At 44.5% G+C, this 24109-nt stretch overlaps 1 protein-coding gene and 1 long non-coding RNA gene across 8 annotated transcripts in view; one reads left to right on the forward strand and one right to left on the reverse strand.

Annotated features, from left to right (window-relative positions):
• Nucleotides 1–24109, forward strand: part of FBXO10 (F-box protein 10) — a 360834-nt gene that overhangs the window by 252450 nt on the left and 84275 nt on the right. For all 7 annotated transcript variants that reach the window (XM_077251514.1, XM_077251506.1, XM_077251488.1 and 4 more), the window contains exons 2-4: nt 17410–17507; nt 17639–18229; nt 21952–22806. In XM_077251514.1, coding sequence (XP_077107629.1) covers nt 17645–18229; nt 21952–22806 — 1440 coding nt within the window. In that variant the 5' untranslated portion in view covers nt 17410–17507; nt 17639–17644. The remainder of the gene's footprint in view (nt 1–17409; nt 17508–17638; nt 18230–21951; nt 22807–24109) is intronic.
• LOC143765151 (uncharacterized) lies at nt 15618–17838 on the reverse strand. Its single transcript, XR_013213327.1, has 3 exons — nt 17700–17838; nt 17249–17469; nt 15618–16057 (listed from the first exon to the last, which is right to left on the reverse strand). It is a non-coding gene; the product is annotated as an uncharacterized LOC143765151 (long non-coding RNA).

Here is a 24109-nt window from a genome sequence, read left to right on the forward strand (position 1 = left end):
TGCTGTAATGTGCTGGGCTGTGTGTGTGCAGCCGTAATGTGCTGGGCTGTGTGTGTGCAGCCGTAATGTGCTGGGCTGTGTGTGTGCAGCCGGAATGTGCTGGGCTGTGTGTGTGCAGCCGGAATGTGCTGGGCTGTGTGTGTGCAGCCGGAATGTGCTGGGCTGTGTGTGTGCAGCCGGAATGTGCTGGGCTGTGTGTGTGCAGCCGGAATGTGCTGGGCTGTGTGTGTGCAGCCGGAATGTGCTGGGCTGTGTGTGTGCAGCCGGAATGTGCTGGGCTGTGTGTGTGCAGCCGGAATGTGCTGGGCTGTGTGTGTGCAGCCGGAATGTGCTGGGCTGTGTGTGTGCAGCCGGAATGTGCTGGGCTGTGTGTGTGCAGCCGGAATGTGCTGGGCTGTGTGTGTGCAGCTGGAATGTGCTGGGCTGTGTGTGTGCAGCCGGAATGTGCGCTGCTCCGTACCGCAGTGTTTGCGTACGCAGGGAGCAACCTATGTGCCGCTACATGCCAAGTGCTGTGCCTTTAAATTAACCTGTGATGTGCTGTTTCTTGCTTTGTCTGACTGCCACAGTCCATGGATTGGGAACCTTTCCTTTACCAATGTTATCACAGTAGCACATTGGGGTTGTCTAACTTTGGGAACCGTTTTGTTTTTAAAAAAACAAACAAATTTAAATTCATGTATTTGGGGCTAAAATCATTTTTGTAATTGGGTTTCATTAAAATTGTCTGCACCGTTTCTCTTCTATGTCCTCTGTAATAGATCAGACGGCCATATATATATTGGAACGCAATGTACGGACTGGCCAGCGGCTCTCCCAACCTGAGCCTGACATCTGCATAGAAATACGTGGAGAGCTGCCGGCCAGTCCATGCTGAGGTCAGAACGCATTGTACCTACTGGCCGGCGGCTTTCCCGACCTGAGTGTGACAGCTGCATAGAAATACACAGCTGCTGACCAGTCCGTGCTGAGGTCAGAACGCATTGTACGGACTGGCTGGCGGCTCTCCTGACCTAAGCCCGACAGCTGCATAGAAATACATGGAGAGCTGCCGGCCAGTCCGTACTGAGATCGGAATGCAGTGCATGGGCTGGCCAGCAGCTCTCCCGACCTGAGTGTGACAGCTGCATAGAAATACATGGAGAGCTGCCATCCAGTCCGTACTGAGATTGGAACGCAGTGCACGGGCTGGCCAGCAGCTCTCCCAGCCTGAGTGTGACAGCTGCATAGAAATACATGGAGAGCTGCTGGCCAGTCTGTGCTGAGATCAGAAAGCATTGTATGGACTGGCCAGTGGCTCTCTCGACCTGAGAATGACAGCTATGTAGAAATACATGGAGAGCTGCCGACCAGTCTGTGCTGAGATCGGAACGCAATGTACGGACTGGTCAGTGGCTCTCTCGATCTGAGCGTGACAGCTGCATAGAAATACATGGAGAGCTGCCAGCCTGTCCATGCTGAGATGGGAACGCAGTGAACGGGCTGGCCAGCAGCTCTCCCAACCTGAGTGTGACAGCTGCATAGAAATACATGGAGAGCTGCTGGCCAGTCTGTGCTGAGATCAGAAAGCATTGTATGGACTGGCCGGTGGCTCTCTCGACCTGAGAGTGACAGCTATGTAGAAATACATGGAGAGCTGCCGACCAGTCTGTGCTGAGATCGGAACGCAATGTACGGACTGGTCACTGGCTCTCTCGACCTGAGCGTGACAGCTGCATAGAAATACATGGAGAGCTGCCAGCCTGTCCATGCTGAGATGGGAACGCAGTGCACGGGCTGGCCAGCGGCTCTCACAACCTGAGCGTGACAGCTGCATAGAAATACAGGGAGAGCTGCTGGCCAGTCCATGCTGAGATCGGAACGCAATGTACGGACTGGCCGGCGGCTCTCCTGATCTGAGCTTGACAGCTGCATAGCAATAACTGCCGGCCAGTCCATACTGAGATCGGAACGCAGTCTACATACGACCCGGCAGCTCTCCCAACCTGAGCCTGACAGCTGTATAGAAGTACATGGAGAGCTGCCGGCCAGTCCGTGCTGAGAATGGAACGCATTGTATGGACTGGCTGGCGGCTCTCCCGACCTGAGCGTGACAGTTGCATAGAAATACATGGCGAGCTGCCGACCAGTCCGTGCTGAGATCAGAAGGCATTGTACCTACTGGCTGACGGCTCTCCCAACCTGAGCGTGACAGTTGCATAGAAATACATGGCGAGCTGCCGACCAGTCCGTGCTGAGATCAGAAGGCATTGTACCTACTGGCTGACGGCTCTCCCGACCTGAGTGTGACAGCTGCATAGAAATACATGCTTGTCCATGCACTGCTTTCCAATCATCACGATATATACAGCTGTTTCACTGCACCATTAGGCCGGTTTCACACGTCAGTGGCTCCGGTACGTGAGGTGACAGTTTCCTCACGTACCGGAGACACAGACACACGTAGACCCATAAAAATCAATGCATCTGTGCAGATGTCATTGATTTTTTGCGGACCGTGTCTCCGTGTGCCAAACACGGAGACATGTCAGTGTTCGTGGGAGCGCACGTATTACACGGACCCATTAAAGTCAATGGGTCCGTGTAAAACACGGACCGCACACGCACGGTCTCCGTGTGCAGTCCCTGTGGCGTGCAGGAGACAGCGCTAGAGTAAGCGCTGTCCCCCCCACATGGTGCTGAAGCCGCCATTCATATCTTCTCTGCAGCAGCGTTTGCTGCATAGAAGATATGAATAATAGTGTTTAAAAGAAAGATCTATGTGTCCGCCGCCCCCCCACCCCCTGTGCGCCCCCCCGCTGTTCAGAAAATACTCACCCGCTCCCATGTTGGCTGTCGCTGCTTCCTGGTCTGGCCCCATCTTCTCCTGTATGCGGTCATGTGGGGCCGCTCATTTACAATCATGAATAGTCGGCTCTGCCCCTATGGGAGGTGGAGCCGCCTATTCATGATTGTAAATGAGCGGCCCCACGTGACCGCATACAGTGGAAGCCGCGGCCAGACCAGGAAGGAGCGACAGCCAACGAGGGATGCGGGTGAGTATTTTCTGAACAGCGGGGGGGCGCACAGGGGGTGGGGGTGCGGCGGACACATAGATCTTTCATTTAAACACTATTATTCATATCTTCTATGCAGCAAACGCTGCTGCACAGAAGATATGAATCGCGGCTTCAGCACGATGCAGGGGACAGCGCTAAACTTTAGCGCTGTCTCCTGCACGCTCCGTGTGGTACCCACTCGCCACACGGGAGGCACACGTGTTCCGCACGTATGGCCTACGTGAGCTCATGGGCACACGGACACGGATAACTCCGGTACCGAATTTTCCGGTACCGGAATTATCTGGACGTGTGGGACAGCCCTTAAACTGTCTAGAATACTTTACCTGAAAATCCATCAGGGAGCTCATTTGGATAGAATGATGCAAGAGTTTCTTACTCATTGGCTTTATTTTCTGAGCTCCTTCCTCTCAGTGGATTGGTGACCACATCAAAGCTCATTGTGCAGCAACGCTCATTGTGTGTCAGGAATGACCTCCGGGTCATTGCGATTACAGGCAAAACTTGTAGAGATTTAGTTATTATCTTTAAAGGTTTTTTTTACATTTTTCTGAATTTTGCATATACAAAAAAAAAATACTAAAAATCGTTTTGCGCTGCCATTTTTTGAGGCCCAAGTTTTTTTTTTTCTGTTGATGGAACTGAACATGGTATTGTTTTGTACGTTCCAAGCTGTAGTCTTCATTGAAGCCATTCTGAGTTGCAAATTACTTTTTGATCTTTTTATTGCATTTTTTAAATTCTGGCGTTGTATTTTTTTTTTCTTTACCTTATGGGTTAAATATTTTATTATTTTGAGAGATTGGACCTTTGCAGATGCAGCAAAGCTAAATTCTTTATTTTTTTAAATTGGGAGGATGATTTAAAATTGTTTGTTTTCTTTAAAAACATTACTAACATCTAAATGGTTAACAGCTGCAGATGTTGGCTGTTTTTTATTTTTTTGCAATGATTTATGAGAACAGTCTACTGAGTTGTTCTGTAGAAAAAGTAATATCGGCTCATCCCTTTGAAGAATAGCAAAAAAGCACCCTCTGTTGGGTGAATGGGAGTCTAAGGGTATGTTTCCACGTTCAGGATTGCATCAGTCTTTGGTCAGGATTTTATGCAAGTAAAATCCTGACCAAAACTGCACCTGAGGTCACTGGCAGGTCACCTGCGGTGTGCCTGCGTGTTTTGCTCATAGTAGCAACATGCAGCGTTTTGAAAAAACGCACAACGCATGCGTTTTCGCGGCAAAAACGCATGCGTTTTTAAACGCATAGTGGAGTCTGGATTTCATAAAATCCCATCCACTATGCTGTAACATCTGGACGCTGCGTTTTTGACGCAGCAGAAAAATGCAGCGTCAAAAACGCAGCGTTTCCTGAACGTGGAAACATACCCTAAGACCACGTTCACACTATCAGTATTTTGTCATTATATTTTACATCAGTATGTGTAAGCCAAAACCAGGAGAGGAACAATCAGAGGAAAAGTATAAGGCTATGTGCACAGCACACGTTGTGGATTTCTGTGCTGATTTTTCAGCTGAGTTTTTGATTACCTGTGGATTTACCTCAGATTTCCAGCGTTTTTTGTGCGGATTTCACCTGCGTTTTACCACCTGCGGATTCCTATAAAGGAACAGGTGTAAAACGCTGCGGAATCCGCATAAAGAATTGACATGCTGCAGAAAATACAATGCAGCGTTTCCGCGCTGTATTTTCCGCAGCATGTGCAGTGTGGATTTTGTTTTCCGTAGGTTTACATGGTGCTGTACAATGCATGGGAAAACTGCTGCGAATCCTCAGCGTCCGATCCACTGTGGATCCGCCGGCAAATCCGCAACGTGTGCACATACCCTAATAGAAACACGTCACCACTTCTGTATTTATCACCCACTCCTGGTTTTGGCTTACAAATACTGAGGTGAAATACTGACCAAATACTGAGGTGAAATACTGACCAAATACTGAGGTGAAATACTGACCAAATACTAAGGTAAAATACTGACCAAATACTGAGGTAAAATACTGACCAAATACTGAGGTAAAATACTGACCAAATACTGAGGTAAAAAACTGACCAAAATACTGACCAAATACTGAGGTCAAATACTGACCGTGTGAATGGGACCTAAAGGCTCATGTTGACTTCTGTGCAAATTTGTCAGATTGTAGACCGCAAAGCATAGACTGGCTGACGACTGTCTTGACCCAAGTGTGACTGCTTCATATATTTCTATGAAGCTGGAAGACGCGCAGCCAGTCTGTGCATTACAGTTCGGAACAATTTGCATGGACATCTGCATGAGCCCTAACACAGTTATTATATGAGCCTGAAGCTTTCAAGACAGATACAGTTGAAGTCAAAAGATTGCATACACTTTGGTTGAAGTCAATACAACTCATATTGATCCCTCCACATGGTCCACAAACTCTAATTTTTAGCCAATTATTTATATCTACTTTGCACATGACACTTCATTTTTACTTAATTGTATCAAAATTCCACTATGTCAGAAGTTTACACAGACTCAAAAATCCAGAAAACAAGAACATGACTTTAGAATATTCTGATCGGCTAATCAACATAATTTTAGTTAATAGGAGATGTACATGTGGTGTTTTTTTTAAGCCCTTCCTTCAAATGCATACTTACTACTTTGCTTGACATCATGGGAAAATTACAACAAATCAGGCAAAACATCACAAATATTATTTTGGCTCTCCATAAGTTGGGTACGTTCTTGAGAGCAATTTCCAAACACATGAAGCCACAGTCATCTGTTCATACAAAACACCTTGGGACAACGTAGCCTTCAACACTAAAAACCACCAAAGAACAGAGCAGAAAAATTCCAAATACCATAATTAATAAAAAATACAAAGTTTATTTAAATGGTACAAAAAATAGCAATACAGCTAAAAACTCTTAGATATATCTCTGCTGTAAGCAGTATATATTAATACAGAGGTATCGCAGGGAAAACATATCGGTACACCGGATTATTCGTGGGCAACCCAATTCATCCCTGGGTTAAGAGGCAAGTATATGCGCATATATATATATAAAGCAGAAAGCTAATTGGCCCTGTATAGATTTATAAATCTCAGTATCCTTATATAAACGGGTCCATAGTCTGCTATATAACAAATAATGATGTACACTTACCCATAGTAACAGTCAGGGGAGCAACCCACAGTTCACCCGGCGGCCCCGGACGCGCGTTTCGCGGTATAGCTTTTTCAACAGGGGTTAACCAAATGCATATCCCATGTGTTTAAATGTGATTAGCACCGGAAGTGTGGCCAGAAGAACGCGGCGCATGCGCACTAGCGGTCCCCGCGTCTCTCCATCAGGGGCCATCATTACAGAGCGCACATAGAGGCGGAATACCACCCAGTGACGTCATGTGATATGCGCGCTGTGCTCTGTACCGATATGTTTTCCCTGCGATACTGTTGTGAATTTGCTTTTTGCTCCCTCTAGTGGTTACTAGTTTTTTGACTCTGGTTTTTCTGTCATTCCTTTTATCCGCACCTGGGTCGTTAGTTAGGGGTGTTGCTATATAAGCTCCCTGGACCTTCAGTTCTATGCCTGGCAACGTAGTTATCAGAGCTAGTCTGCTGTGCTCTTGTCTACTGATCCTGGTTCCAGTTATATCAGCTAAGTCTGCCTTTTGCTTTTTGCTATTTGTTTTGGTTTTGTATTTTTGTCCAGCTTGTTCCAAATCTATATCCTGACCTTTGCTGGAAGCTCTAAGGGGGCTGGTGTTCTCCCCCCGGACCGTTAGACGGTTCGGGGGTTCTTGAATTTCCAGTGTGGATTTTGATAGGGTTTTTGTTGACCATATAAGTTACCTTTCTTTATTCTGCTATCAGTAAGCGGGCCTCTCTGTGCTAAACCTGGTTCATTTCTGTGTTTGTCATTTCCTCTTACCTCACCGTCATTATTTGTGGGGGGCTTCTATCCAGCTTTTGGGTCCCCTTCTCTGGAGGCAAGAAAGGTCTTTGTTTTCCTCTACTAGGGGTAGCTAGATTCTCCGGCTGGCGCGTGTCATCTAGAATCAACGTAGGAATGATCCCCGGCTACTTCTAGTGTTGGCGTTAGGAGTAGATATATGGTCAACCCAGTTACCACTGCCCTATGAGCTGGATTTTTGTATTCTGCAGACTTCCACGTTCCTCTGAGACCCTCGCCATTGGGGTCATAACAGTTTGCCAGGCCAGTATTAAATGTTTAATGCATTGCAGAAGAGGGATTATAAGAAAGAAGATTCTGAGTTTTTTTTTTCTTCTTCCCCTTTACCTCAGAGTGGCTATGCTTGCTGCAGACATGAATGTCCAGACCTTGATTACAAGTGTGGACCAGCTGGCTACTCGTGTGCAGGGCATACAAGACTATGTTATCAGAAATCCTAGGTCAGAACCTAAAATACCGATTCCTGAACTGTTTTCCGGAGACAGGTTTAAGTTTAGGAATTTCGTGAATAATTGTAAATTGTTTTTGTCCCTGAGACCCTGTTCATCTGGAGATTCTGCTCAGCAAGTAAAAATTGTTATTTCGTTCTTACGGGGCGACCCTCAGGATTGGGCTTTTTCGCTGGCGCCAGGAGATCCGGCATTGGCTGATCTTGATGCGTTTTTTCTGGCGCTCGGTTTACTTTATGAGGAACCCAATCTTGAGATTCAGGCAGAAAAGGCCTTGCTGGCTATGTCTCAGGGGCAGGACGAGGCTGAAGTGTATTGCCAAAAATTTCGGAAATGGTCCGTGCTGACACATTGGAACGAGTGTGCACTGGCCGCTAATTTTAGAAATGGCCTTTCTGAAGCCATTAAGAATGTTATGGTGGGTTTTCCCATTCCCACAGGTCTGAATGATACTATGGCACTGGCTATTCAAATTGACCGGCGGTTGCGGGAGCGCAAAACCGCAAATTCCCTCATGGTGTTGTCTGAACAGACACCTAATTCGGTGCAATGTGATAGAAAAACCGCAAATTCCCTCATGGTGTTGTCTGAACAGACACCTGATTTAATGCAATGTGATAGAATCCTGACTAGAAATGAGCGGAAAATTCATAGACGCCGGAATGGCTTGTGCTACTACTGTGGTGATTCTACACATGTTATCTCAGCATGCTCTAAACGTATAGCTAAGGTTGTTAGTCCTGTCACCGTTGGTAATTTGCAACCTAAATTTATTCTGTCTGTAACTTTGATTTGCTCACTGTCATCTTATCCTGTCATGGCGTTTGTAGATTCAGGTGCTGCCCTGAGTCTCATGGATCTCTCATTTGCTAAGCAATGTGGTTTTACTCTTGAACCATTAGAAAATCCTATTCCTCTTAGGGGTATTGATGCTACACCATTGGCAGCAAATAAACCGCAGTATTGGACACAGGTTACCATGTGCATGACTCCTGAACACCGCGAGGTGATACGTTTCCTGGTTTTACATAAAATGCATGATTTGGTTGTTTTAGGGCTGCCATGGTTACAGACCCATAATCCAGTCCTGGACTGGAAGGCTATGTCAGTCTCAAGTTGGGGCTGTCGTGGTATTCATGGGGATTCCCTGCCTGTGTCTATTGCTTCTTCTACGCCTTCGGAAGTTCCGGAGTATTTGTCTGATTATCAGGATGTCTTCAGTGAGTCTGAGTCCAGTGCACTGCCTCCTCATAGGGACTGTGACTGTGCTATAGATTTGATCCCAGGCAGTAAATTTCCTAAGGGAAGACTGTTTAATCTGTCGGTACCTGAACATACCGCTATGCGTTCATATATCAAGGAGTCTCTGGAGAAAGGACATATTCGTCCGTCTTCTTCCCCTCTTGGTGCGGGATTCTTTTTTGTGGCAAAAAAGGACGGATCTTTGAGACCTTGTATTGACTATCGGCTTTTAAATAAGATCACTGTCAAATTTCAGTATCCTTTACCGCTGTTGTCTGACTTGTTTGCCCGGATTAAGGGTGCCAAGTGGTTCACCAAGATAGACCTTCGTGGTGCGTACAACCTTGTGCGCATTAAGCAAGGTGATGAATGGAAAACCGCATTCAATACGCCCGAAGGTCATTTTGAGTACTTGGTGATGCCTTTTGGGCTCTCCAATGCGCCTTCAGTTTTTCAGTCCTTTATGCATGACATTTTCCGGAAGTATCTGGATAAATTTTTGATTGTTTATCTGGATGATATTTTGGTTTTTTCTGATAATTGGGATTCGCATGTGGAGCAGGTCAGGTTGGTCTTTAAAATTTTGCGTGAAAATTCTTTGTTTGTCAAGGGCTCAAAGTGTCTCTTTGGTGTACAGAAGGTTCCCTTTTTGGGGTTCATTTTTTCCCCTTCTGCTGTGGAGATGGACCCAGTCAAGGTCCGAGCTATTCTTGATTGGACTCAGCCCTCGTCAGTTAAGAGTCTTCAGAAGTTCTTGGGCTTCGCTAACTTCTACCGTCGTTTTATCGCTAATTTTTCTAGCATTGTGAAACCTTTGACGGATATGACCAAGAAGGGCTCCGATGTAGCTAACTGGGCTCCTGCTGCCGTGGAGGCTTTCCAGGAGTTGAAACGCCGGTTTACTTCGGCGCCTGTTTTGTGCCAGCCTGACGTCTCACTTCCCTTTCAGGTTGAGGTGGATGCTTCGGAGATTGGGGCAGGGGCCGTTTTGTCGCAGAGAGGCCCTGGTTGCTCTGTTATGAAACCTTGTGCCTTTTTCTCTAGGAAGTTTTCGCCTGCCGAGCGAAATTATGATGTGGGCAATCGGGAGTTGTTGGCCATGAAATGGGCATTTGAGGAGTGGCGTCATTGGCTCGAGGGTGCTAAGCATCGTGTGGTGGTCTTGACTGATCACAAAAATCTGATGTATCTCGAGTCTGCTAAACGCCTTAATCCGAGACAGGCCCGCTGGTCATTGTTTTTCTCCCGCTTTGATTTTGTTGTCTCGTATTTACCAGGTTCAAAGAATGTGAAGGCCGATGCTCTTTCTAGGAGCTTTGTGCCTGATGCTCCTGGAGTCGCTGATCCTGTTGGTATTCTTAAAGATGGAGTTATCTTGTCAGCTATTTCTCCGGATCTGCGACGTGTGTTGCAGAGATTTCAGGCTGATAGGCCTGAGTCTTGTCCACCTGACAGACTGTTTGTCCCGGATAAGTGGACCAGCAGAGTCATTTCCGAGGTTCATTCCTCGGTGTTGGCAGGTCACCCGGGAATTTTTGGCACCAGAGATCTGGTGGCCAGGTCCTTTTGGTGGCCTTCCTTGTCAAGGGATGTGCGGTCATTTGTGCAGTCCTGTGGGACTTGTGCTCGAGCTAAGCCTTGCTGTTCTCGTGCCAGCGGTTTGCTCTTGCCCTTGCCTGTCCCGAAGAGACCTTGGACACATATCTCCATGGATTTCATTTCTGATCTTCCGCTATCTCAGGGCATGTCCGTTATCTGGGTGATATGTGATCGCTTCTCCAAGATGGTCCATTTGGTTCCTTTGCCTAAGCTGCCTTCCTCTTCCGATCTGGTTCCTGTGTTTTTCCAGAACGTGGTTCGTTTGCACGGCATCCCTGAGAATATTGTGTCAGACAGAGGATCCCAGTTCGTGTCCAGGTTCTGGCGATCCTTTTGTAGTAGGATGGGCATTGATTTGTCGTTTTCGTCTGCTTTCCATCCTCAGACTAATGGACAGACGGAGCGAACCAATCAGACTTTGGAGGCTTATTTGAGGTGTTTTGTCTCTGCTGATCAGGACGATTGGGTGACATTCTTGCCGTTGGCTGAGTTTGCCCTTAATAATCGGGCTAGTTCCGCCACCTTGGTTTCGCCTTTTTTCTGCAACTCTGGTTTCCATCCTCGCTTTTCTTCGGGTCATGTGGAGCCTTCTGACTGTCCTGGGGTGGATTCTGTGGTGGATAGGTTGCAGCAGATCTGGAATCATGTGGTGGACAACTTGAAGTTGTCACAGGAGAAGGCTCAGCGCTTTGCCAACCGCCGCCGCGGTGTGGGTCCCCGACTACGCGTTGGGGATTTGGTATGGCTTTCTTCCCGCTTTGTTCCTATGAAGGTCTCCTCTCCCAAATTTAAACCTCGTTTTATTGGGCCTTACAGGATATTGGAAATCCTTAATCCTGTATCTTTTCGTCTGGATCTTCCTGTGTCGTTTGCTATTCACAATGTATTTCATAGGTCCTTGTTGCGGCGGTACATTGTGCCTGTAGTTCCTTCTGCTGAGCCTCCTGCTCCGGTGTTGGTTGAGGGCGAGTTGGAGTACGTGGTGGAGAAGATCTTGGATTCTCGCCTCTCCAGGCGGAGGCTTCAGTACCTGGTCAAGTGGAAGGGCTATGGTCAGGAGGATAATTCCTGGGTGGTCGCCTCTGATGTTCATGCGGCCGATTTAGTTCGTGCCTTTCATGCCGCTCATCCTGATCGCCCTGGTGGTCGTGGTGAGGGTTCGGTGACCCCTCACTAAGGGGGGGGTACTGTTGTGAATTTGCTTTTTGCTCCCTCTAGTGGTTACTAGTTTTTTGACTCTGGTTTTTCTGTCATTCCTTTTATCCGCACCTGGGTCGTTAGTTAGGGGTGTTGCTATATAAGCTCCCTGGACCTTCAGTTCTATGCCTGGCAACGTAGTTATCAGAGCTAGTCTGCTGTGCTCTTGTCTACTGATCCTGGTTCCAGTTATATCAGCTAAGTCTGCCTTTTGCTTTTTGCTATTTGTTTTGGTTTTGTATTTTTGTCCAGCTTGTTCCAAATCTATATCCTGACCTTTGCTGGAAGCTCTAAGGGGGCTGGTGTTCTCCCCCCGGACCGTTAGACGGTTCGGGGGTTCTTGAATTTCCAGTGTGGATTTTGATAGGGTTTTTGTTGACCATATAAGTTACCTTTCTTTATTCTGCTATCAGTAAGCGGGCCTCTCTGTGCTAAACCTGGTTCATTTCTGTGTTTGTCATTTCCTCTTACCTCACCGTCATTATTTGTGGGGGGCTTCTATCCAGCTTTGGGGTCCCCTTCTCTGGAGGCAAGAAAGGTCTTTGTTTTCCTCTACTAGGGGTAGCTAGATTCTCCGGCTGGCGCGTGTCATCTAGAATCAACGTAGGAATGATCCCCGGCTACTTCTAGTGTTGGCGTTAGGAGTAGATATATGGTCAACCCAGTTACCACTGCCCTATGAGCTGGATTTTTGTATTCTGCAGACTTCCACGTTCCTCTGAGACCCTCGCCATTGGGGTCATAACACGATACCTCTGTATTAATATATACTGCTTACAGCAGAGATTGATCTAAGAGTTTTTAGCTGTATTGCTATTTTTTGTACCATTTAAATAAACTTTGTATTTTTTATTAATTATGGTATTTGGAATTTTTCTGCTCTGTTCTTTGGTGGTTTTATGTTCTTGGAGCTATTCAGTATATTTGACACCTCTGGGGTGTCTAGGGAGGGGATTTCGCCCTCAGTTACAATACGTACTTGTGCTTTCTGGTTATGTGTATATATGTAGACTTCAACACTATCCAGGAAAGAGACGCGTTCTGTCCTCCAGAGATGATAGTACTTTAGTGTGAAAAATTTGAAACAGTCCAAAAACAATAGCTAATGACTTTCTGAACATTTGGGGAAAACAGCTACAAAAGTATCTATGATGAGTAAAATGTGTACTCTGTCGACAAGATGAAGAAAGAAGCCACTGTTCCAAAATCACCAATCAAAAAATATGTAGCAGTTTAGAACTTCATGTGGAGACACAGATCTTTTTTACAGAAATGTCCTGTGGTCCAATGACACAAAAATCAAACTGTTTGGCCATAATGACCATTGGTAAGTGTGGAGGCTTGCAAGCCAAACAGTGAAACATGGTGGCTTCGTGTTGTAGGGTTCCCTTATAGAACAGATGGCATCAACCAGCTCTGACTAACCAAAAGCAGCCCTGTGGATCCTGGAAGGTAAGTGATTCGTGAGACTACTGACCTGGCCGGTGGACTAGAGCCCCACAAATTCATCCAAACATCTATAATCCTACAATGCAAGGATAGAAAAAAGCGAAATAGCCAGCTCACTGACAGCTACTGACGCTTTGATATCAAAACTTTCATAAAGATCGCTGCTGCGATTGAAACGCATCACTTGTTTCCCCTTGTCCATATATGACTGTGGCTCTGGAGCATCTGTTATTTTAACATGGATGGAATAAAGTCTGGATTTTACAAAGGTGCTGGAACAGTTTAATCCTTTTACATCTATAATCCTAACTAATTCTAAATATACGAAAAGTGTAAACAATTGAGAAAAAGATGAGTTTTAATGAATGTGGCTAATGTGTATGTAAATGTATGACTTCAACTGCACACTAAATATATTGACATAACCTGTAAACGGAGGTTAAGGCCTCATTCACACTTTCGGTATTTGGTTAGTATTTTCCATCCCTATTTGTAAGCCAAAACCAGGAGAGGAACAATCAGAGGAAAAGTATAATAGAAACACATCACCAGTTCTGTATTATCACCCACTCCTGGTTTTGGCTTACAAATACTGAGGTAAAAAACTCACCAAATACTGAGGTAAACTACAGTACTGATTAAATACTGACGTAAAATTATAACCAAATACTGAGGTAAAATACTGACCAAGAACTCAGTTTGTGAATGTGGCGTAAAGACGTTTTCCACTTTTCAAAAAGGGGACCCTAGTCACTCTGATCATAGTAAAAATGGATCACAAATAATACTTACGCTTCATTGGTCCAGTGCTGGCTCCTCACCAGTCAGCAGCTCTAGTGTTGATGAGCTCAGTGACTGGCTGCAGCTCTTATGCATGCTACATCCATTACGTTGACACCAGAGCAGTGGCGGGGAGACGGTGCTACTATATCAGAGGTTAGAGTTGACTTTTCTAAAAATGGATAACTCCTTTATAGGGAACCTGTCACATTGAAAATGCAATCCACATTGTTGCCTGCTTGCTAAAGAACAGTTGAAGCTGAACAGATTGTTATATATTTTTGTGGCTCTAAATCTGTTTATTCTTGGCTTCTCAGTCAATTAATGAGGGTTTGACAGCCTTCCCTGTTTAAAGGGAACCTGTCACCCCCAAAATGGAAGTTGAGCTAAGCCCACCGGCATAAGGGGCTTATCTACAGCATTCTGTAATGTTGTAGTAAGCCCTGATGTAACCTGAAAGATAAGAAAAACAGGTTATATTATACTCACCCAGGAGCGGTCTGATCCGATGGGCATTGGGGTCCGGTCCGGGGCCTCCCATCTTACGATGACGTCCTCTTCTGGTCTTCACGCTGCGGCTCTGGCGCAGGCGTACTTTGTCTGCCCTGTTGAGGGCAGAGTAAAGTACTGCAGTTTTTCAGGCGTCGGGAAAGGTCAGAGAGGCCCGGCGCCTCTCTGACGTCATCCTATGAAGATGGGAGGCCCCGGACCGCGACACCCATCGGACCGCACCGCATCGGGACTGCCCCTGGGTGAGTATAATCTATCCTCTTTTTCTCATCTTTCAGGATACATCGGGGGCTTATCTACAGCATTCCAGAATGCTGTATATAAGCCCCTGATGCCAGTGGGCTTAGCTCAACTTCCATTTTGGGGGTGACAGGTTCCCTTTAAGTGTGCATACAAAGATAGCGATCAGTCACTGAGAAGTCTAGATTAAGCAGATATTTAATTGGTTAAAGCACAGGTTTTGCTGAATATGGCCGAATCTCGCATGGTAAAACCCAGCTCTGTCGTCGGCACTCCCGAGCGGAGCGTGCGGCCGCATAGCAATACATGGAGCTGCACGCTCCGCTCCCAAGTGTCAGCGACAGAGCTGGGTGTTATCATGCGAGACTCGGCCATATTTCACGCAAGTGAGTAGGAGCCCTAAGGCTACATTCCCACATTGAGCTTTTGGTGAGTCTTTGATATTACAGATTTCCTCCAGCATTTCTGCACCCATTAAGCAAAATTGGTTGCTTTCATTTTTTTTTTAGGGGACAACTCTTTAAGCATGTGAAAACTGGCTGACAAAGGGATAAAATGTAGCCTTTATTATAACAATATTGCATTAAAAAATAATAAACAGACAGTGCTCTAACTGTTCACACCCTGATGGTTAGCCAGAGAGTGACAAAGAGACAGACCTATACCCCATGTCTCTACATATTGGGTGCAGTGCATCAAGCACCATCACTTTCACAAGTCCCTTGTCTCTACGCGTTTCGTCGTCCAATCTACAAACGACTCATCAGGAGACTTCTATATGTAATTTCTGGTGCTCGGATAAGGTGTTTTCTGGGCATGCTCGGGTGCTAACAGAGTGTCTTCGGCATGCTCGAATAATATGATCGAATCCCCACGGCTGTTTGACAGCCACAACACATGCAGAGATTGCCTACCAAACAAACATTTTTCGATCTCGCCAGAGACACTCGGTTAGCACCCGAGCATGCTCTGACACCTTATCCCAGCACATTCAGCACTAGTAATAAATAACCTATATTTTAGTTTACCAAGACTCCACACTAAACCCTGTAAAATGATAAAAGTATATCACAACACACTACTATACCTTTCAGGACAAGTTAGAAAATTGATTGAACACCCGAAAGACTCCTATCTATTTATAATGAGTTATCAAATATATGTAAACATATGTTACACTGCTCTAGCGGCCAAATAATTGTCTACGATGTGCCAAGGGTTTTTTTTTTTTTATTATGTATTGTGTTACTAGTGGATCATAATCAATAAGTTTCAGGTACTTGAGTGCATGTGGACAGACAAAATGGAAACATTGCTACGATTTCATTCCAGCCATTAAAATATCTCTTCACTTGCAGAATGAAAGGCATGTCAGGGGAGCAATAGGTCTCAACAGGCACAGTACACTGATTAGAACACTCACTTGTAAACAAGTCTCATTATCAAGTATAACCAGAGACTTTTCCATATTGGCCTCCTGAGATCACAGGGATAGTCACACGGAGACAAAGAGGCCACAGTCTAGAGCCTAGGACATTTTACTTTCCATGACCTAAGTAGAGATTTCTAAAAAGAAAAAAGCATAAATGGTAGACTGTAAAATCAGAGGAACCTTGTTAAAAGGGTTGTCCACTACTAGAACAACCCCTTCTGAATTTTAACTTCTTAGTGACCGGGTCAAATTTTGTATATCTGACCACTCACTTTATGTGGTAATAACTCTGGAATGCTTCAACATATCCTATTGATTTTGAGACTGTTTTTTCATGGCACATTATAAGTTATGATAATGGTAAATTTAGGTTGATTTGTTTTGTGTTTTATTTAGAAAAAAAAAAATTCAGAAATTTAACAAAAATGTAAAAAAAAAATTGCAATTTTCTAACTTTGAATTAAATTAAAGTATAAGACAAATTTCACTAGTATCATTTTGTTGTAATGTACCACAATAGCCAGATATTACTTATAAAATATATTTATGGGGCTTATAAAATCCGTCTATTTTTTTTTTTTTATTTTAAGATCATACCAGGCCTAAAAGGGGTTGGATAGGTGATAACTTACTTGATTGGTTGGCGTTCAACCGTTGGATCTTTCACCGATCGGCAGAACAGGATTTTTTTATTTTTAACAAGACACTTTCATGCCCAACAGTCACTCCATTTTATTCTGTATGAGGCAGTTAGAAAAAGCTGAGATCAATAGGGAATGCACTGAGGCTGCGTTCACATCTGGGTCAGTGAACTGTGGTGACCTCCCTCCGGTGAGATCACCGCTAGCACAGTGAGGAAAAAGTCTCACGGTGAAGTGGTGAGTTCACTGGGAGAATTCCACTATTGCCCCCCATTTTTAATAACCATTAAAGGCTAAGCAGAGAGTCGGGGGTTGATATTAACAGTCTGGGAAGGTCCTTAGATATTGGCCCCTACCCAGACTAATAAATTCAGCTCACAGATTTACTTTACCTTAGCTGGTTATTAAAAATAAAGGGAACCCCACACCATTTTTTTTCACTTATTTATGAACCAGAAATATCAGGACGTGTGAAGGGGGCCTTAGTGCCTCTCTGGTACAATTGTAGCGTCAGAGCAGTAGGGCAAATACAGACCCTTTTGGCATGCCTAGAGTGGCCTGCCAGTATAAAACTGAGAGGGATATTACACTGCTTTACAAACACAGATGTCACAAGATGGGCATATAAAAACAGCGATATATTCCTTTTTATTTGTTTAGACACAGGTATGAAACCTAAGATACCTTTTACTCAATGAAAATCAAATTTGTTGACCAATAGAAACCATGGAGAGTAGTTGTTAATTATGTAGGATGCATTTCTTCGCTACTTCTGTGCTGTGTAATTTATCTTGAGTTTATGCTTCTATGTTGGCTAAAACGTTTCTTTTATCTTTGCTGAGTAGATAACATATTACGGTAATTGAACCAGCATTGGGACTGAAGAACACAAAATGAAGATGAAGCTGAAAGATGGAAGTAAAGACAGAAAACGTTAAGAAAGGTAAAGTACTAACCGAATTCAGAAGGATAAGATTTGGGGAATTTTAGAATAATGTTAGTAACGCACAGTGGCTGTAAATGAAATGAATGTTATATATTTATAGCATGATTTATTGCATTTGCTCTCCACAGGATACTATGGAGATTGGTGGGCTACCACTTGAACTCTGGCGTTTGATTTTAGCATACTTGCCTTTGCGTGACCTCGGACGATGTGGCTTGGTCTGCAGGTCATGGCATGACCTTATAATCAGTCTGGACAATACCAGATGGCGACAACTGTGCTTGAGTTGTGTAGAATGTAGACATCCCAACTGGCCTATCAAGCCTGAAGTAGAACCAAGGTCATGGAGAGAAGCTTTCAAACAGCATTATGTAGCTTCCAGAACCTGGACAAAGAACGCTCAGGACCTGGAGTCCTCCAACTGCTTATATCTGTTTAGGAGAAAGAAGGATAGAAGAGTTCTCTATGTTGGTTATGGCTGTGAGTTTGAAAACCTCAGGACTGCCGTAGCATCAGCTAACATTTATGACCGGATTATCCTCCAACCTGGTGTCTATGAAGAGCAAAATGAGATTATTCTAAAAGTTCCTGTAGAGATCATGGGACAAGGAAAGCTTGGAGATGTGGCTTTACTTGTCTGCATTGACCAGCAGTGTCCTACTTCTCGACTATGCAATTTGGTTTTTATGCCTGCTTGGTTCACACCAATAATGTATAAGGTGAGAATAATTGTGAATGTGTAAAACAATATTTCACGTATTCTCTGGCTTCATTTGACCTCACCTCAATCGAGCAACTTTATCTCTTCTGGTCTACTCTGTTGAGGGGCGTCACTGCTGATGTCATGCTGATTGACAGCCGGCTCCCCGCATCTAGGCATCGCGGAACCAGCTGTCAATACCCGTCATCAGAGAATACCAGAAGAGAGAGGGCTGCTCTGACGTGAGGACAAATGAAGACAGAGCATCACCGTCTGCGTCTGGAGAGATGTCGCAGGTAGGTAGATATCTGCAGGTAAGTTCTTAGGGTACTGTCACACAGTGCAATTTTGATCGCTACGACGGTACGATTCTAGCGATATCGTTACGATATCGCAGTGTCTGACACGCAGCAGCGATCAGGGATCCTGCTGAGAATCGTACGTCGTAGCAGATTGTTTGGAACTTTCTTTCGTCGCTTGATCTCCCGCTGACATCGCTGGATCGTTGTGTGTGACAGCGATCCAGCGATGTGTTCGCTTGTAACCAGGGTAAACATCGGGTTACTAAGCGCAGGGCCGCGCTTAGTAACCCGATGTTTACCGTGGTTACCAGCGTAAACGTAAAAAAAACAAACAGTACATACTCACATTCCGGTGTCTGTCCTCCGGCGTCTCAGCTTCTCTGCACTGTGAGCGCCTGCCGGCCGGAAAGCGAGCACAGCGGTGACGTCTGACGTCACCGCTCTGCTTTCCGGCTATGGCGCTTACACAGTGGAGAGAAGCAGAACGCCGGGGGACAGACACCGGAATGTGAGTATGTACTGTTTGTTTTTTTTACGTTTACGCTGGTAACCAGGGTAAACATCGGGTTACTAAGCGCGGCCCTGCGCTTAGTAACCCGATGTTTACCCTGGTTACCCGGGGACTTCGGCATCGCTCCAGCGCCGTGATTGCAACGTGTGACCGCAGTCTACGACGCTGGAGCGATAATCATACGATCGCTGCGACGTCACGGATCGTGCCGTCGTAGCGATCAAAATTGCACTGTGTGACAGTACCCTTAGTCTCATGAAGAAGGGAAAAAAAAGCCCAAAGTACCGTTCATGAGCTATCAACACTTTTTTTTTTTTTTACAGCTTATCTAGGAGTCCAACTACTACTGCTGTCTAGCAATGGTGGTCTTTTCTATTGAGCTTGTATGCGCATCTTTATAGCTGACCAGGATGGCTGGAGCACCTAATCTTGGCCAGCTTCCGTATAGTGCTTATAATGTTTGTCTCCTAGGCAATGAACTATAAACCAAAGAAAATGTGTTTTTCATATATCTCTAAAATGGCTGTAAATATATATATATATATATATATAGATATATAGATATATAGATATATAGATATATAGATATATAGATATATATATATATATATATATATATATATATTCTTAGCAAGCACGATCAAACAATAGCCATCTATGAAGATGAGAATAACCCATTTTAAAGGGAATCTGTCACCAGGTATGTGCCACTTAATTTGAGAGCAGCGTAATGTAGAGACAGAAACCTTGATTTCAGCAGTGTGTCATTTATTGGGCTGCTTGCTGTAGCTTTGAAAGCATCACTGTTTTATAAGCAGGAGATTATCCCTAGAGGACTAGTATACCTACTACCATGTAGTCCTGCATATTCATAAGCCCTGTATAGCCTCACCCCAACCATTGATTAGTAGCTTTCTACCTATGCACAGTATACATAAGCTGACAATCAGTGGTGTAGGTTGGGTTATGCAGAACTCAGCATTCAGAGAACTAGATCAGCATCAGATAAAAGTGTATTTATAAAAGCTGCAGTATGCGGGCCAGTAAGTGACACGTCGCTGGCATCAGAGTCTCTGCCCCTGCATCACGCAGCTCTCTAATGGGGAACCTAAAAGCAGGTGACAGATCTCTGCAAAGGAGGGGTTCTACCCTCTTATAATTAAAAATGTGTGCTTCTTTTGTGGTAAGTTTAGAATTGTGGTAGTTCTGCAGAACCTATTGAAGGGAATCTGTCAGCAGGTTAGTTACCTAATCTGAGAGCAGCATAATGCAGGATCAGAGAAACCTGATTTCTGTAATGTGTCACTTGCTCAGCAGATTGTATTGACACTACAGGAATCAGTGTTTTATTAGCAGCAGATTATCACTAGAGGACCTGGTGTTCCATGTAGCCAGTCGAGCTAGTCGGTGTAACCTTGCCCCTGCCACTGATTGGCAGTTGCTGACAATGCACAGTATACTCAGGAAGCTGTCAATCAGGGGGGTGTGCGGCGTTATACACAGCTCGGCATTCTAACCACTGCTATATCTACAGCAGAGGAATTCTATCAAAAGTACACCAAGCATCCCAGTAAGTGACATATCACTGATAGCTGGAATCAGGCTTTCTGCCTCTACATCATGCTTCTTTCAGATTCCATAGCAAAAACTTGCTAACAGATTCCCTTTGGCACTGGTGAAGAGAAGAGCATGGGATACATTTTTAGGGCTCAGTCAAATAGGTGGAAATGAAGTTGTAAAGTGCTCTACCATTGTAGTATGATGGCAAAAACTGCATGTTTATATTTGACATAAAAAGCATGTATTTTTGGGGGGGAATCTTTTTTGCAACTGGGTTCCATTATAATTGTGCACCATTTGCTTCTATAGCATGTATGTGGCACTGTCTGTTGCTGGCTGCAGAATGAGTTACTGAGAATCAGTCAGTGAGCATGTTCTGACCAGAGAGCTTAGAACTCCTATTTTTTCTGAGCTTCTCTCGCTGATTTGTGACCACAAGGTACAGCTCTGCTGTATGTGTAACATTGCAGTATCATGAGAAAAGCTGCTGGTGTACATATGGAAAGAAATCCCTGCAGGCTTGTATATCCCTGGGTATGGTGTGGACCCGGCCCTACACTAGATCCAGTTCTTTATGCCAAGCATGGTCATTAATGGAAGCCTTGGTATTTATTGAAAACCTTTATCACAAAAACCATCTAGCGGTCTAACTCCACATTGATCATTTATTGATTCATACTCTTAGACAGAGGCCAATTATGGGCACTGTGATCCTTGCTGTGAGAATATATACCGTTAATATCTCTGTGCTTTAGACCATGTTTTTTTCACTTTTGTTTCTTTTATAGCTTATGCGCTGGGTCTGCTGTTCTGGCATTTTTCTCTAAAGACTTTTAATTTCCAAATTCGGTATTACAAAAGAAATGGCATTCCTCCTCCATCTTCTACTGGATCCAGTGTCATTTTCGGGGTGGAAAAGGCAAGATTGAGGCTCTTATTGTAGAGCTAACAACCCATAATTCATTAATGGGTAATTTTAAGCGATGGCCATTAGTGATGAGCGAATATACTCGTTAATCGAGATTTCCCGAGCATGCTCGGTTGTCCTCCAAGTATTTTTTAATGATTGGCGATTTAGTTTTCATTGCCTCAGTTGAATGATTTACAGCTATTAGCCATCATAAGTACATGTGGAGGTTGCCTGGTTACTAGGGAATCCCCACATGTAATCAAGCTGGCTAGTAGCTGTAAATCATCCAGCTGCGGCGAAAAAAACTAAATCTCCGAGCACTAAAAAATGAGTACATTCGCTCATCACTAATGGCTATGCATACTACTTGACCACGTTTTATTCAGCAAAGTAAACCTATAAATATAATCCATTATTATTTGTATAATCGAGATTTGATTGTCTTTTTCTTTCACTAGACATCCATTGGTTATGTCCAGTTTGACAACTGCAACTTTGAGAATGGGCAGCTACAGATCCACGCTCCCGGAACGTGCCAGATTAAATTTTGCACTTTTAACCAGTCCAGCATACATTTCCACAACGTGGCGCTCAGTGTGCTTGAGAACTGTGAATTTATTAACAGTGAAAATGCCTCCGTGACTGTGGAGGGATCGCCCACTTCTGACAAAAACTGGGCTTGTAAGCATCTCTCCACCTCTGCCAAGTCAAGGGCCATCCTGTACACGGCTTCTGAGACCTCTCTGTCTGGGAATACTGATTATTTAGCTGCTGGGTCACCCGGCGCAAAAATGAGGACATGTGAGATCTTAGTTAATGGAGACCAAAGCCACTTACTTCCTCAATCAAAATCTCAAATATTAGAAGATCACACCAATGATAAGGAAAACGAACTGAATGGAAACTTTTACATGGGTAAGGATGGGGAGGCCATGACTCTGGATACAGATTACAGTGACAGTGAATTGAGCACAGTCAGTGAGAACGAAGACGATGACCAGTCAGTGTACAAATTGTCTTATCATTCTCATGGGCTTAGTCACATGCTAGCCAAATCTCTACACTGCCGGCCACAGACGAATGGGCTCCTCGCTTTACAGAGTGACATGGCTTTGAAAAGTTTGCATCAAGAGCTACAAAAGGACAAGGAATTGCAATCTATTGCCAACTCGGTTCTAGGATGTCTTGTATGGAAGTGCCTTTTTAGAGATGGTAAAGGTGGCATCTTTATTTGCTCACAGGGGCAAGCAAGACTGGAAGGTTGTATATTTCGGGATCTAACCTATGCAGTAAGGTGCATTCAAAATAGCAAGGTAAGTGGACTGAAATTAATATTCAAAATGAAAGTGACCTTGCCATGCGTAATGCATAAAAGGACATTTTAGTGCCAAAACGTAGAGAAAAAAAGAGTTTGATGGCTAACTGCAGTACAGATCTAAAGACATGACAGCTGTTCCTAATCTCACTGCTGGCACTACAGGAATCTAAATCCCCATAACTAGCGTTGGTGTTGGATGTGCACATGTCCCCATGGGAAAGCAGAACAAGCCCAGGTGTGCTGTACAGGTTGTAAATGTAGCTGCATGTGTTTGCAATGGAATACATTTTCTGTTAAGGCTTGCATTATGATACACATCAACCTAATTCAAACATCGTGATTGTTATTTGTACGTAAAAACAAAATCCAATTTTGATCAGGGTTTTGGATCAGAATTTCATCAGTGTATCTCCTCATTCATTTTCTCATATACCGAGAAAAAGAAAAATTGTAAAACATCTTCTACCCGATACAATGTTAAAATTGGACTTCATACAGATTGCACACAGATTTTCTTCTCCCATGAACATATAGACTTGTATGGGTAACTTTGTCCTGATCAAAAAACGGACATGCTTCCGTTATTATATTTTTTTGCAGACACACGATCATCCAAAAAACACAGACCACGCCGATTACTATAATAGGTACGTGTTCTATCCTTGGAAAACGCAGACCACATATGTGAAAATTTGATGTCTGAATGAGTCCTTAAAACAAGACATGCCTTAAAAAATATACACAACTCCCATCCTAATACTACTAATGTGAAAATAGATGTATTAACATAGGGACAGACTACATTATGTGCAATTACAGCCAACTTAATGGGGTTCTTCTCCATGATGACCTCTCCATGGGCAGGGCCATATTTAGAGTTTGTGCTGCCCTAGGCACTTTTCGTGCTGCCTCCCCCATTGGTATGACTAAGGGTTCATACTCACATGTAAGACACTCGGATGAGTGTCGCACATCAATACCCGGCACTGAGATCGGAGCCTGTGGCCGCATAGCAGTACACGCTCCGCTCCTGAATGCCGGGTATTGATGTGCAACACTCATCCGAGTATCTCGCATGCGAGTATGAGCCCTAATGCAGACACTGTCGGCAGTGACTTAGGCTACTTTCAGATCAGCGATTTTTGCCATTCTCAGAACACACACATACAGCTCCGCACACACACATACAGCTCTGCGCACACACACATACAGCTCTGCACACACACATACAGCTCCGCACACACACACGTACAGCACCACACATACACATACAGCCCCGCACACACACATACAGCCCC

The sequence above is a fragment of the Ranitomeya variabilis genome, chromosome 1 (genome assembly GCF_051348905.1).
Source record: "Ranitomeya variabilis isolate aRanVar5 chromosome 1, aRanVar5.hap1, whole genome shotgun sequence".
Taxonomy (NCBI): Eukaryota; Metazoa; Chordata; class Amphibia; order Anura; family Dendrobatidae; genus Ranitomeya; species Ranitomeya variabilis.